Source organism: Centroberyx affinis, unplaced genomic scaffold (genome assembly GCF_046629955.1).
Source record: "Centroberyx affinis isolate AG114_WGS23_722 - 3 ecotype Tasmania unplaced genomic scaffold, CSIRO-AGI_Caff_v1 ptg002764l_1, whole genome shotgun sequence".
Classification (NCBI taxonomy): Eukaryota; Metazoa; Chordata; class Actinopteri; order Beryciformes; family Berycidae; genus Centroberyx; species Centroberyx affinis.
In genome coordinates, this window is record NW_027280925.1 from 567,908 (window position 1) to 581,989 (window position 14,082).

The 14,082-nt window shown below is 41.3% G+C and overlaps 1 protein-coding gene across 1 annotated transcript in view; it reads left to right on the forward strand.

Moving 5' to 3' along the window:
• LOC139657817 (phospholipid-transporting ATPase ABCA1) overlaps positions 1 to 14,082 on the forward strand; it is a 144,788-nt gene that overhangs the window by 104,171 nt on the left and 26,535 nt on the right. Inside the window, exons 37-41 of the mRNA XM_071535745.1 lie at positions 199 to 314; positions 1,446 to 1,590; positions 6,616 to 6,739; positions 8,527 to 8,656; positions 9,383 to 9,503. Of these exons, the coding sequence (XP_071391846.1) occupies positions 199 to 314; positions 1,446 to 1,590; positions 6,616 to 6,739; positions 8,527 to 8,656; positions 9,383 to 9,503 (636 nt within the window). The remainder of the gene's footprint in view (positions 1 to 198; positions 315 to 1,445; positions 1,591 to 6,615; positions 6,740 to 8,526; positions 8,657 to 9,382; positions 9,504 to 14,082) is intronic.

The window sequence follows — 14,082 nt, forward strand, 5'->3', positions numbered from 1 at the left end:
GTCATCTACAGATTTCATAATTACACATCCTTTCAATTTGTTTGAAAAACTAAAAAAAGAATGTCAAGAGCAAGCAATCTTTTGATGTAGTCAATAATACCCTGAGCAGTTATTTCGTAATCATGCACTGGCCTCTGATTGCTTCTGATGTGAATAGCTGCTTATGTTTTTGCTTGTATGTTTTGTTCATTTTCACAGTGTAACTACATCATACCGTGTTTGATTGTGATCGTGATCTTCCTCTGTTTCCAACAAAAAGCCTATGTTTCACCTCCTAACCTGCCTGCTTTGATTCTGCTGCTCATTTTGTATGGGTAAGTACATTAAATAAGTGAACTAAAGGATCAACATTAGATTGCATATGGACTGTGGAGAAATGAGTAATTAAAACAAGAATGATACATCTCCTATAACTCAAATACCTCCAATGGATCTCAGATAAAACAGAAATTAACCTCATATACAAGGCAAAGAAATCACAGGAATGATGACAAAGTGCCACTTGCAATAACATTTATTTTTTTAAACCAACCATTCAAGACAGAGGCTTTACTTGACCACACATGTATGTGAAGAACAACATGAGATATCAATGATATGCAGTATGTGACATCCCCTCTGCAAAATGATTAAATGCAAGTAATTCTGATATTTTTTCAATAATAGTGGGTAACTTAAGTTCTTGGTTTACAAAATGCGAACCCTTTTACAGACTGCACTATGTATATTTTAGAGATATTGACTGAAAAACCTTAGGTAATGATTCTTTGGTTGCCACTGCATCAGCGGTGGTATAAACCCTCCTCAAAGTTCAAGGCTCAGCCCCGCTGCACCGTGAGTGAAACTTGGTACAAATATCTGGACATGCTGAACACTTTTGCCTCGTTCACCATAAATCTCCGGTTGCCATTTTGGATTTTTTTGAGAACCTTTAAAAATCTTCTTCCCATGAACTGCAGGTCAAAATAACTTGACATTTTTGCAAGTATTTAATTGGTTAGGCCTCCTCTCAAAGCTAAAGGATTGGTCCAAAAATGGTCAAGTTATTAAAATTTGCACAAAGTTCAACAGACTGTAAAATCATGACAAGTAATCAATCCACTTGGAATTCAACAGGTTGGTCAGAAACATACATTTAAAGATATCTCCAAAGCCACATGCTGATATGTTGAGAGTTGAAGAAAATACAGCCATTTGAACTTCTGTTGTGTCGTTATAATAACAAAGACTGTAATACCCACAATGCTTTGTGGGTAATCAGGGAATTCAATGCATTCTTTGTCACACTGTGGTAACCTGTTCATTGCTGTTAGCAGCTATATTTTTTTGTTGTTGTTTTTTTCAGAGTCTTCTTCACATTGACTTTGTTTATAGTGCTGACAAGTCAGGTCAGGAGACTCTTGTTTTCCCATTCTGTCTGTGTGACAGCCGATTGTTTTCTCCAGGTGGGCCATCACCCCAATGATGTACCCAGCTTCCTTCATCTTCAGCGTGCCCAGCACAGCCTACGTGGTGCTGACCTGCATCAACCTCTTCATTGGCATTAACGGCAGTGTGGCCACCTTTGTCATGGAGCTCTTTGATGATGATGTAAGTGACGGGCACACACACACACACACAAATGCGTATACATATTCTGGAGAGGACGGAGAGGCAGGCAGACAACCACACGCTCACATATACACTACCAGTCAAAAGTTTGGACACACCTGATGTTGAATGAATGTTCTATGTTTTTCATTCTCTTAAAGCCATTTTGATCTAAAGGCTCATGTTTAAATGCTTGAAATGTGTTTCTTAGACAAATATAGATAGTGAAGTTGATGCCTATGTATAAATTTCTTTCCAAAGCTTTTGCCTTTCCATCAAGGCAAAGGGCGGCTACTTTAAAGAATCTAAAATATAAGATAGTTTTGATTTGTTTAACACTTTTTTGGTTGTTGCGTAATTCCATTTGTGTTACTTCATAGATTTGATGTCTTTACTATTATTCTAAAATGTGGAAAATAGTAAAAATAAAGAAAAAATATGGTGTGTCCAAACTTTTGACTGGTAGTGTTTACGCACAATTTTGCACACCAACAATGACACACTTGTAGAGAAACAGCAGATACACATACAATACAGTTATATTGGAAGTGATGGCAATAGATGGCTAATTGCATAAACAAAGGAACCCACGCAACCAAACCTGTTAGTACAGGTGCGTAGGAATAAATGCCAAGGCTTGTATAATGATAGAATGAAGATCTTGCACACTGCCGGAACTTAATGTCGCATACATATCATGCTCTGATGATGGTCCATATTGGATTTACTGTTGAAACGTTAGCTGTCAAAAAATAATTGTCTGTATTGCAAGAGCAGTGCGCGGGAAGTTCATTCCATAATAGATGTCTAATTGGCTTGAATCCTAAATAATCGCTCTGTGTTTTCCAGCGCGTGTGTGGGTGGTGTGTATCCACCTGGAATAACTTTTAATATATTTCTTTTACCCTCTCAAGGATTTTTCAAAGGTGTTATTTTCCCTATTCTCTTTAATGTTTAATCGTTTGGTGGGAATTGGGTCTTCGGAGAACTTTCCTCATCCATCTTTCAGTAAGTGTTCATTTAAACTGCAAGCTGCCTCAGTCTCCGGGGAATCAAAAGACAAAGACACCGAAGAAGAACTAAATAAGAAATGGAGAGCTGAGTTTCGGAAACAAAGAGAGAGAGATGTTGACTGTCAGTCATTTTACTTTTGACTTGATTATTTAAATCATATTTCATTAAAAAACATAAATTGCACTAGTCTGAATATAAAATCTGTATAATGCGCACACTTTTCAGCAACAGCTCCTCATTCACTTACAGGTGCGGCTTGAATGATTGGGAATTACGTACTTTTTTCATTTGTTCTCTAACTATACTGTATGTCTGAATTGATTTGTAGAGTTAATTGTTTTTTTGTGTGATTAGCATACACCTCCCACAGTTGGATTTTTCACTTCATATTTTTAGACTCACAGACAGTGATCAGTCATTCCTTGTCAACAGTCACACTCACGCTCTTTCACTCTCCGGCAAGCTGCTCGTACATCTGATGCCTCATCAGAATGTCTCCCACAGCTCTGATCCGACACTTCAGATGGAGCATAATGTGGTCTCAAAGACTTTGCCGCTGCACACTCTGTCCCTTGAACACGCCCGCCTTTGACTTGATGTTTCCTCTGGCACAGCTCGGCGCCGGGATGGGATGTTTCCTCTCTCATAACGAGGCAGCCTCATTTGCATGGTGATTTCATTATTGCCAACATTCATCATCGATTTGTTTTCTTCAGCTGGCACATCTCTTCTCAAAGACAGTCATGTCTGCCATTGTGTTCTCTCTAAATCTTCTGTATTTATTGATACAGTGTTAGTGAATCGTATTATTCATAAAGGGGGGGGCACTGGTAATATTGTAATGGACAGCATGCATGTTTGCTGGAATGACCTTACTGTGCACTTCTCTTGTCAAAGGCACTGGTGAAGGGTGAATAGAATAGAATAGAATAGAACTCACCAATTAAAACATAACATCACATCCATGTATATAACATCAATAGTACAAATTACATCACATTTCCAGGTCTCGCTTGGAAAAGAGATTTTGAATCTCAGTGGGACTTCCTTGTAAAATGAAGGCTGAATAAATAAAATCAATACATACCAATCACATCAATAAAACAAAAACATCACATCAGCGTAGCGTCGTCCTGAGGAGAGTAACTCAAGACATGACAGGTATAATGATAATTCTCCAAATCCCAGGTAATTTCACTGCTGATAAGGGAACTTGGTGTGTGTGAAACATCAAGCAGACAGTCTTTCACTGGAAAACCAGCCAAATAAAAAATAGGCTGAGATGTTACAACGCTCCAGTTTTCCCTGTGCCCCCTGTTCCACCCAGATAACTCTAAGGAACAGACTGCACAAAATGGCTAATGTAGATAAGACAGTGCCCCAGTGTGCCACAGTTAGGCAGAGAGGGTACGTCCTACATCTGACAGCTCAATCCAGACTCCTCCATTTGTGACTTCTTCCGCTTCAAACCTCTGTTTCATCATTTTTAGACTCCTGCGCAGTGACAATAGTTAAACAGAGTTATTCAAAAGCAAAGCTACAGGCTTCATTCTGTTATGTGTTTTCGAGCACAGGGTGAATCTAGATCCCTTTTGGGCATAGCACCATTTTTCCAAGAGAGAAAATTAAAAAAAGAGTAAAGGAGTGAGAAAGCAGAGCTGCAGTGTACAGACTCCATGCCCCAGTTTTGTCTGGAGACCAATGGGAGCTTTTCTTCCCCTCAGGACTGTCCAGCTCCCCGTGGATTGCATCAATCCCAGCCTGCCTTGTATGCATGAAGCAGTGTCTAAGTCAATACCTCCACCACGTGCCACTCAGACAAAACCACAGGCACCTATAGATCTGCCAGGCTAAAGGAAGAGGCATGAAAGTCTGGCCATGCAGGAACTAGCAGCCCCTTGCAGTGCAATTGGAGCACATGTGTGAATGGTCCAGCAAGAACTTCGCAGACAGGATGCTTTATGGGCATAAAACGCAATAGTTTTGATATAGTGTATTCTTCGTAACAGAAACCAGTGAAATGGAATTATCATAGTATATCGACAACAAGCATGATAGCACATATACAGGTATAGATGCAAACACGCTGGGGGAATCATTCAGGTTAGCGAGAACTGTAGGCTAGTTTTCCCTCAGGGTATAAGCCGCTATTTTTCAGAATCACTAGTCCTGTGCCAAGCATGGCGAGACAGCCACACTACAAATTGAGCTTGTTAAAAAAAAAACACACTCCTGAATTAGCTGACGGATGGCATTTCCACCCGAGGAGCGAGTCCCACAAACATGAACATCAGCTACAGTTCTCCCCCAAAAAAAAAAAAAAATCTAACTAAAACGTTGGAGCCATATTTTCCCCGTATCTCTTCTCCCATTGTGATTCCCGGTGGTGCGGATAAAGGTGGCGCTGTGGGAATAAGAACAAGCGGCGATATGGGTCAGACAAAAGCCTTGAAGACTGTACCCTCTTCACAACCGTTTGAAAATGATTTATGGGCATCTTGCGCGAAAGTTAGGAGGAAAATTGTCAAGCATTTCATCATCCCCCTAAGAGCCTCTTAGATCCCCTTGATGAACACCCAGTCAAGAGAAGATGTGTTATTTCATGTATTGATCCCAAATTAGGGGCTCTGTTTCTTCACATTCGTCTCCAAGACAGACGGGCCTCATTCAGGCAAGGTCGTTGCTTTTATTTATTTATTTGATTCTCTCTACCTCTGCACAGGCTTTGTTTGAACTTCAAGAACAGCTCTTCTCCGCTTGATATGAGTTTTTCAAGAATGAGAAATATAATCCGTTTGAGATACAATGAAGCTGCAGAATTGTAATATGCAGTGCCTGAATTAAGTGTTAAATATTTTTCAAATGATCTTAAACTTAATCACGTTGATGGTGGAATTTAGGCTTAGCTTTGAGTTTCACACATCTGCGCACCCTTAAGTCTTCAAGGAAGCCTGTAAATGCAGATGAAGGCAGTGATGAATTATTGTTGAATTCATTGCCGGACATCTGAAGGTTTGCTTTGACATCATGATCAATGAGGCCTTTTCATCACGCTCTCATATTTGCCTGAGAGAAACTAGGCCAGTGACCACCTACTCACAGGCAAAGATATCGTCTCACGTATGCATGTTCTCGCTTTTGATCTTGGACATTATGCTTCGCTACAAAGAGAAAAGATTAACTTAGATTACACTATTGCCTTTGCCCTGGATGTGCTTGCATGAATTCATATGTGCAATATTATATCAACGTTAAAAGACTTGATCCTTCCACATCAGATATCTAGTGTCCGGAATTGTTTTGCCTCTTAAAGTTCATTTTAGACTATCCAAGGTGGGGTTGAGCCAAAGGGCCTGGTATGTAATGTATTTACAGAACATTTTGACATGAATTTGGAGCAATAACTATTGCAATATGAAGATATGAAGCTCATCTGTGTCCCTTTTCTGACCAGATCCTGCCTCGCCTCCTCTTCCACGATAGGGAAGTGTGGATAAAGGAGCAGGAAAAGAAATTACGCCTAACTTAAGTAGTAGGCATGCAGTAAACATATTTGACAAAAACATCTTTGAATGAGGCATTTGGGTTTTTGTTAAGGCTGACAGCCTCATAAGGCTGCATGCACTCATCCTCAACTGCCAATTGAAAGCTCACTCAGTGAAACTAGTAAATCACAGAGCAATTACACATATCCATGAATAAATTCCACGACAATAAGGGGCGTCATCTGTAAATCTTGCACACAGCTTTAAGAGATGCAACCCCCCAGCACCACTGCCGCCCCCGCCCCACCTCCTCTTTGCCCTGGGTCTACCAAAAAGGGAAATGATGAATTTATAGTCTCTCTCCATGTATGCAAGAGCTTTGAAGACTATGCTGCGATGAAGCAGTATGCATAATGCATGAACTTGCTTTTGAACGCCATGCCGAGCCAGAAGTGGCAATATTATATCCTCTCTCTCTATTCCTCTCCCTCTCTGTGCGTGTGCGTGGATGCATTTCCCTCAATAGAATGTCTCCCGCATCAATGACATAGTGAAGCAGGTGTTGCTGATATTCCCACATTTCTGTCTGGGCCGAGGGCTCATTGACATGGCCAAGAACCAGGCGATGGCCACGCTCTTCAGCAGCTTTGGTAAGAGGCCACAAGTCATTTAGTCTAATATTAAGTTTTAAAATGTTGTTTTGCTAAGAGAAAGTGAGAACATCTGCCAATGGGGTGAGGTAATTTCACTTGTTCCTAATATAAATATACTTGTTGCAACTTTCTTGAATTAGTTGACACTATTTTGATACTACTGGAGTGTTCAGCCTTAATTTAAGATATTACGTGAAACTGCATTGGAAACAAGTGAAATTATCTCACTCCGTTGGCAAAATTGTTTTACTTCTTTCAAGGAAAACAAGGTTTTTGGCTCTGAAACAGAGAGCAACAACCCTTGGTATACTACATCATGTTGAAATTGTACTTTCATACTAACTCTGAAAATCAAAACAGAATAAAGTGTGTTACCTACTGTATTTATAGACAGCACTTGGATGGACAGTAATGACTTGTAATTCATATAAACTATTGACCCTGTACGTCATAAATTCATACTACTGTAACTCCTGGTGGTATTATACTCTTAAATGACACTTAACCTCAGTCCCTTCCTTTAAAGTGACACTACGCTATTTCATTATAATATAGCAGCTTTTATTCCCTCCGGGGAGCGAAATATTTGACCAGTAACGCGACTCCCAAACCTCCTCCGGAGCACCACGCTCTGTGTTAAATTTAGAAAGGAGAGAGTGAGAAGAGGTGAACAGGGAAGGGTGGGGGGGGGGGGGGGGGGGATCAAGAGGCAAAGAGACACATCAAAGAGGAAGAGGAGTCTTATCTGTAGAGAGATGGAGCAGGAAATAGTGGTTTGAGGAATCATTTGTGGTGGTGGCGGAGGGCACGAAGAGAAAAGCAATCACAACTTAAAAGGGCTAGTGTGGAGAGGGGCTATTTACCAGAGAATGAGACTGAAAGCGCTTTCGTTTTTCCCCCCTGTCTCCTCGCTCTCCCCCCTCAGGCTCAAGGGTTGTTGTGGCTGAGAGAGAGGGAGGAAGAACGCATTTGAAAGAGAGAGCAGAATTGAAAATGATTAGAGTGAGGGGCTGTCACAGTTTTGCTTACATGTTCATTAACCAAAAAAAGGCTTCAACATGAAAAGTACAGGATGTCAGCTATTTCTTCAGATGACAAAGGTGACAGCGATTTATGTGAGGCTAAGTGACAATTTCAACTGAGGGCTTTCACAAAAGAATTTGTCATTCACAAAAAAACTGAAAAAAACCTTCAAACAATTGATGAATTTGAGCATTCTACTAACTTTTCACAAAGATATTTTTGGCTGTCCTTGAAAGAATAGTGAACATTCGGCAGTCCCCTTTTGTTGTCCTCTGAGCTCATGCATGGGGCTTGGACAATAACATGAAATCACACATCCTAAGTAATAACTTCTCTTCTCCCTTTTTGAAGCATCTTTCTGCATTGATTTATGTATTCATATTTGTTTTACTGCAAAAAATCTCCATCTTAACAAGTAATTTAGTCTAATATTGAGTCCTAAAATCGTAATTTTCTTACAGCAAGTGAAAAAATCTGCCAATGGGGTTAGATAAATTCACTTGTTTTCAATGTCAATCAACTTGATTTCAAGAGTTTCTTTCTTTTGTTTCTCTGACTTTTTTCAACATATTGACACTAATTTCTAGAAAATTCCTGAAACAACAAGAGTAATTTCACCTCATTGGCAGAATTTTTCTCTTGGTTTAAGAAAATAAGATTTGAAGGCTGAATATGAGACTAAATTTGTTAAAATTTACATTTTTTGCAGTGTTAATTAATTTTTTCTTTCTTTGCTTCTTCCCTCCCACCTTCCTCACCAGGAGAAGACCGATTCAAGGACCCGCTCAGCTGGGAAATGGTGGGAAAAAACCTTTGTGCCATGTCCATCCAGGGAGCTGTCATGTTCATTATCACAATCCTCATCCAGTATAAGTTCTTCTGCAAGCCGAGGTAAAGACAGCTGTCAACTGTTACTTGCAGTTACTTCAATGTTTCAAATACTATGGTTGGAGGCCTAAAATGGGTTACAGGCCTGTTCTTGGTAGGTTCCCACATGAATGTATTTGAATTTCTCAAATCGGGCCCAAGACTGAGAAAGTTTAAGAACCCTTTGATTGCTGAATATCTATCATTTCCTCCGTCTATACATCCAGCCACTGATTCGCCCATTCATCTCCCTCTTCTTCCTCTCCTTCCCTCTTCTATATTTTACCTATTTCCTTGTGTTTTCCCCCCTCTTTCCTCTTATGTAATTCTTGTTCATCCATCCTTAGCTTCAATTTCCATTCTTTTTGCTCTCTCTTTCCTTCGGGTTTACAGTGAAAGTTACATATTTTCAAATAGTATTTGTTTCAGTGAGATAAACCATATTTATATTACAACCTACATTCCTACTTTCCCTCATTAAACTAGTAATGAATATTCATTATCCATACAACATCTGTTGCACCGTAACTTTGTTAGGCAAATACCACCCAATTTTCTTTAAGCCCTAATGTTTACTTAGTCAGAAAGTGAGGTTGTCATGGCAACTAAGCTCTGTGGCTTGTACTGTTTGTGAAAATTGCAGAGATTGTTTCACCGAGCTGAGACTATGACCGAGATAATTTGTCATGCGAGCTCATGTTAACTTTAATGAATGGTGTGATGCCAACTCTGGTTGACTTTCTTTCCCAGGCTTATTTCAGGGAACTCATTATCTGAGGGGGAAGAGGATATTGATGTGGCTCGAGAGCGTGAACGAGTACATCAAGGCCGGGCCCACAATGACCTCCTGAGGATCTGCGACCTCACGAAGGTACTGCGCAGTCGGCTTCTGGCTCCTGCTAAAATGTTACTTTGATTGTATTGAATAGTGGACTATCCTGATTGATATGCTTTTCTCACTTCGTTGTTCAGCCATTTCTTTTATTCTGTTGTGGCAGGTTGATTGCTTTCATCCTTGTTATTCCCCATTCCATTTTCTAAAATGTACAATTAACAAGAGGAGGGGGGTTAATAAGTTATTGCAACAAGGGGAATGAAATCCATTTTTGTCTCCCTCTCAATTTAGCCCTTTGATTATGCCTGATTTTATGCCATTGCTGCATTAGTCCCCTTCCTCACAAACAGCAAATCAATGGCTGATTAAGGACAATGAAACAGCCAACCGACTTGCACTCAAGAACTGAAATGCACCCAAACATCTCACCACAACAAGCCAGACCTCACTAATCAGTGAGCATTGCATTAATCTGCACCACTGAAAACTTTGACAGATTTCCCTGTTTCCACTTGTAAAATTATACAAATGGACTTCTAGTGTGTGTTGGAGGAGGGGGGTATTCTGTTTCCAAGTTGGGACGTTGCCAGCTATTTTTTCTCCAGTCGCATTCCTCGTATGCTTTTCAGTCCGTGGGTCAAATGAGAAAGACAGGCAGGTAATCTGCAGCTGCAGACGCTCTCAAACACAGACATGGACATGAGAATCCAGGAAGATTGGGTTCTTAGGGGTATAAAGGTCCGCGCTGCTGTACGGCTCCGGCAAACCCCTCCTCGCGGTAGGTGAAGCCGAGTGTGCCGCAGCGGCGCGCACCTCATCACCGCCGAGATTAACACTTCATCCGTCAGCAGATGTTCCTCCCCCGCAGGGGCTCGGCGGCAGGAAGTGGCGCCGCAGCAGCCCGATTCGCAGCTCCGACGCAGACATCTGGACCATCTTACAACCTTTTGACGTCCCACCACCCGTCCTCACTCCTCTGCTCCCTGCTCCGTCTTCCCCGCTCGCACCGCACTTCATCTTTCACTTCTCGCTCACAGACACGGACGCGTGCCACATGCACCGGGGTAATTAATGAGCGGGTGCTGAATAAAACAGCCGGATGGATAATGTATTACGAAAGATCTCGCAAGGTGAAATGATGTGGAGAGGGTGCTGGAATTTTCCCTTGTAGCTCTCTCAGCTAGAGCTAAGCTAACTTTTTTAATGAACTATAGAATTGTAAAGTGAAATAAAAAAAATGTGCTTCATCTCTAACACACATACAAGGTCAAATAACACATTAGACTTGGTTGAGTTCTTGTGGTGCAAGCAGCTCAGCTCAGTTTTCATGAATACCTTCATGGTTGACAACATTTATCTGTGAAGACACACAGCGGCCCTTCACCAGGTAAAAACAGCGGTGCAGCTGCAGCAGGCACGAGGCTGCCTCCTGCGGTGCCCTCATTGACTCCCACCACAGCTGTGCCCCATCCGGTCGGGGTGCAGATAACAAATTGATCAATGAGCGCGTGGTTTCGGCAGCCACGCGCCACCGGCTGGGTTCCGTCATAAATCTGAGCGTGCCTCCGAAGCGATCGACAGGCCATCAATCATGTGTCAGATTCCCGCTCCCCCCCTTTCCTTTCCCCTGCTCCTCCACCCAGGAGCGCTTTGCTGTGCGCCCCCACCTGCTAGCCTCCGCTTAGCCGCTGCGTTAGCGACGGCGGCGTAATCGATGGAGACCGTAATGGCGGTGCGTCCGTCTGTTTGCATTTTCAGTGCCCAGTGCTGTCAGTTTAACCTTCCAATCACTCACTAAATCGACAGAGAAAGTTTTATGGGAGCCTGTGACAGCTGTTTGAATCTAGCTGACCAATGAGCGATGAGTGGCAGCTCGCTGTCTGGCAGATTACATGTTTGGCCGCAGCGCCATTTGAAATATGGTATACTCGTTTGATAACATGTCTTCTGGCTTTATATAAATAGCTCAGACGTGTCTCTAGCTTGAACAACATACTGTGCAGTACATTCACAAGGGAGTTGTGTAAGTCTCCCGAAATACTTCAAAAAATATTTTCCAAACAAAAAACAAAAATGAGGTCAGCAATATCTGTTATGAAACAGATTTTTGTTTGTGAGTGGCTGCTGACATTGGCTCACACTTGCATTCAAAGTTTTTCTCTGTTTTTTGCAGATATGATATTTCTGCGTATCATTTCGTTCTTTCTTTCTTTCTTTCTTTCTTTCTTTCTTCTTGTATTTCTGTATTTCTCTCTTCCTGTATTTCTGTATTCTGTATTTATTTATTTATTTATGTATGTACTTCTTTCTCTCTGTATTTATTTGTTTATTTGTATTTTTTATTGTTGGTTTGTTCATTATTTTGGGCTAGCCTCAGTCCCTTACCAATATAAAACATAGCCCATTTGGTACCTTAGCATAGCACCTTACAGTACTGTGAGTGATTTCACTATGGATGGCCCAGGTGGGGATCAATCCTCCAAACCAAGCAGTATTAATGCCATGCTCTTCCCACTGAGCTATACAGCTCTCAGTCCACAAGCCTAGGCATGTGATTCTCCGACTTCGGGCTGTAGTGTGTATTTTATTTTTGGTTTGCACAGCTACCGCCATCACATTCCCCCCAACTGTCTCATCTGATTAAAAGTCGCCCTGCTTATCATGACAGCCCTTATGGTGCTCAAGTCAGGGGGGAATTATCCTTTAATTGCCTTCCTCCCTACATGTATCTGGTGCTTTGATGTAGTGTTAGCATTGCACGCTATCAGTAAAAAGTAGTATGTATAATCCAGGTTGAGTACTGAGTGCTGCCACCAAATGACACTGAAAAAATAGTGGATCTCTGAAGCCCCTGTAACAAACACTTTTGGTGTGCCAACTGTGTAATGAATGCAGTGTCATTGTTTGCTAGGCTTGAAGTAGCATTACTAATTTCACATTTGCCTGGAAGGGAGTAAGTGTAAAAATCACATCACTTTGCAGATGTTCTGTCACCCTCCTTTATGAAATGTGACAGAGAAACTAGCCAAATAAATTGTTGAAGTATTACTAAACTCAGCTGAATCAAGCTAATATAAAGAATTTAGCTAAATGTTGCTGAGCCCTGCCATCTCATAGAAGTTCAGCAGTCAATACTTCAAAAACACAGATGACTCTATCTGCAAAAGCATCATTAATTTCTAAGCAATTGTCTTTTGATTGCTACTAACTTTAATCATATCCTGTGATGTGACTTACTTTCATGTCTGCAGTCATTTTTTGAGATGCAGTCTATTTTTCTGCTTTCTGGATATCGGTTTAGGATTCTATACAGGAAATGTATTGTTCCTACTGTAGCAACATGAAATGGCAATTTTCTGTTGTCATGGCATTGCAATGATTCATTCTGACACACTCATATAGAGACACAGGCACCCTCACAGACACACGTAAGCACACACGACTCTGACCGAGAACTATGATTTCAACTTTAAAAAATCTGAAAAACAGCCAACAGTTGTCCCTTTCTTTCATACCTCAAAGGAACACAGTGCTGTCCTTGCTTTTGAGTGCTAAATGAGATCTTAACTGTCACACTCAGCAACAACAACAAGGACCTTGTCTAGCTTTTCATGCAAGAGAAAGAAATCAACGTTCCTTTGAAAACACTTTGAAACCATATCAAACTCCAACATCGAATTGAATGTAAAAAAAACACCTCATGCACTCATGTAGCTAAATGTTCACCAGGTGTATTTGTATATTTTAACAAATCCTTTTCACTCTAAGTGAAGGTTTCTCTACCAACTCTGGTGAGATTTTCAGACAATTTGGACTTGAATGTAAATGCAGAAGGCTGAGGCTGGTCAGTGGGGGAGGATGTGGATACGGCAATGAAAGTTTGAAGTGAGAATCGAAAAAGCTCAGCCATGTTCTCATTTCCAATTTTGCTACATGATCTTGGCGGGAGGCTGACTCACAATCAGAATGTGAGATGTGATGCGAGATGCGCTCTCTTCCCCGCTCTGACTTCTTCTTTTTTATCGAGTCATACTGTAGAAGTACACTTCTACAGTTATGCCATCAGGCTTACTCAGCATCTCACTTTGTAATTAAAGTATTGAGATGACATTGTTGAAATGATCAGTATATGTAGTAAGTAAATGCAGCTGTGGTTATAGTTGGTCGTCCAAAGTAGAGTAAACAGATTGGGAATTTGTGAGTGTGTTGAATCCTGTTGAGGTTACCAATGTATTCAAAGTGGAGACAGATTTCCTCATGAATGCTGTCAGAAAGGAAGTCAAAAATACTAATGTGCCCATCTCCTCTTTCTCCCTCCTATGCAAGTATCTCCCATTCCTTTCACCTTGTCCCATCTGCCTCTCCTTAAATTTTGGAAATGATCCCTCCCTGTTAAAATCTGTTTCCCTCCCTTCTCTCTCTCTCTCTCTCTCTCGCTCTCCCTCTCTTTCTCCACCTGCTCCTTCTATCTCACCTCTTCCCTGCTGCTCTGGTCTATCGCTCCATATTTTCTCATGCCATCCTCTCTGCTATCTCTCTCACTGTCTGCTCCCCCACCCCTCCCTCACTCCTGCCTGCCATGCTCTCTCTCTCTGTCTCTCTGTCTCTCTCTCTC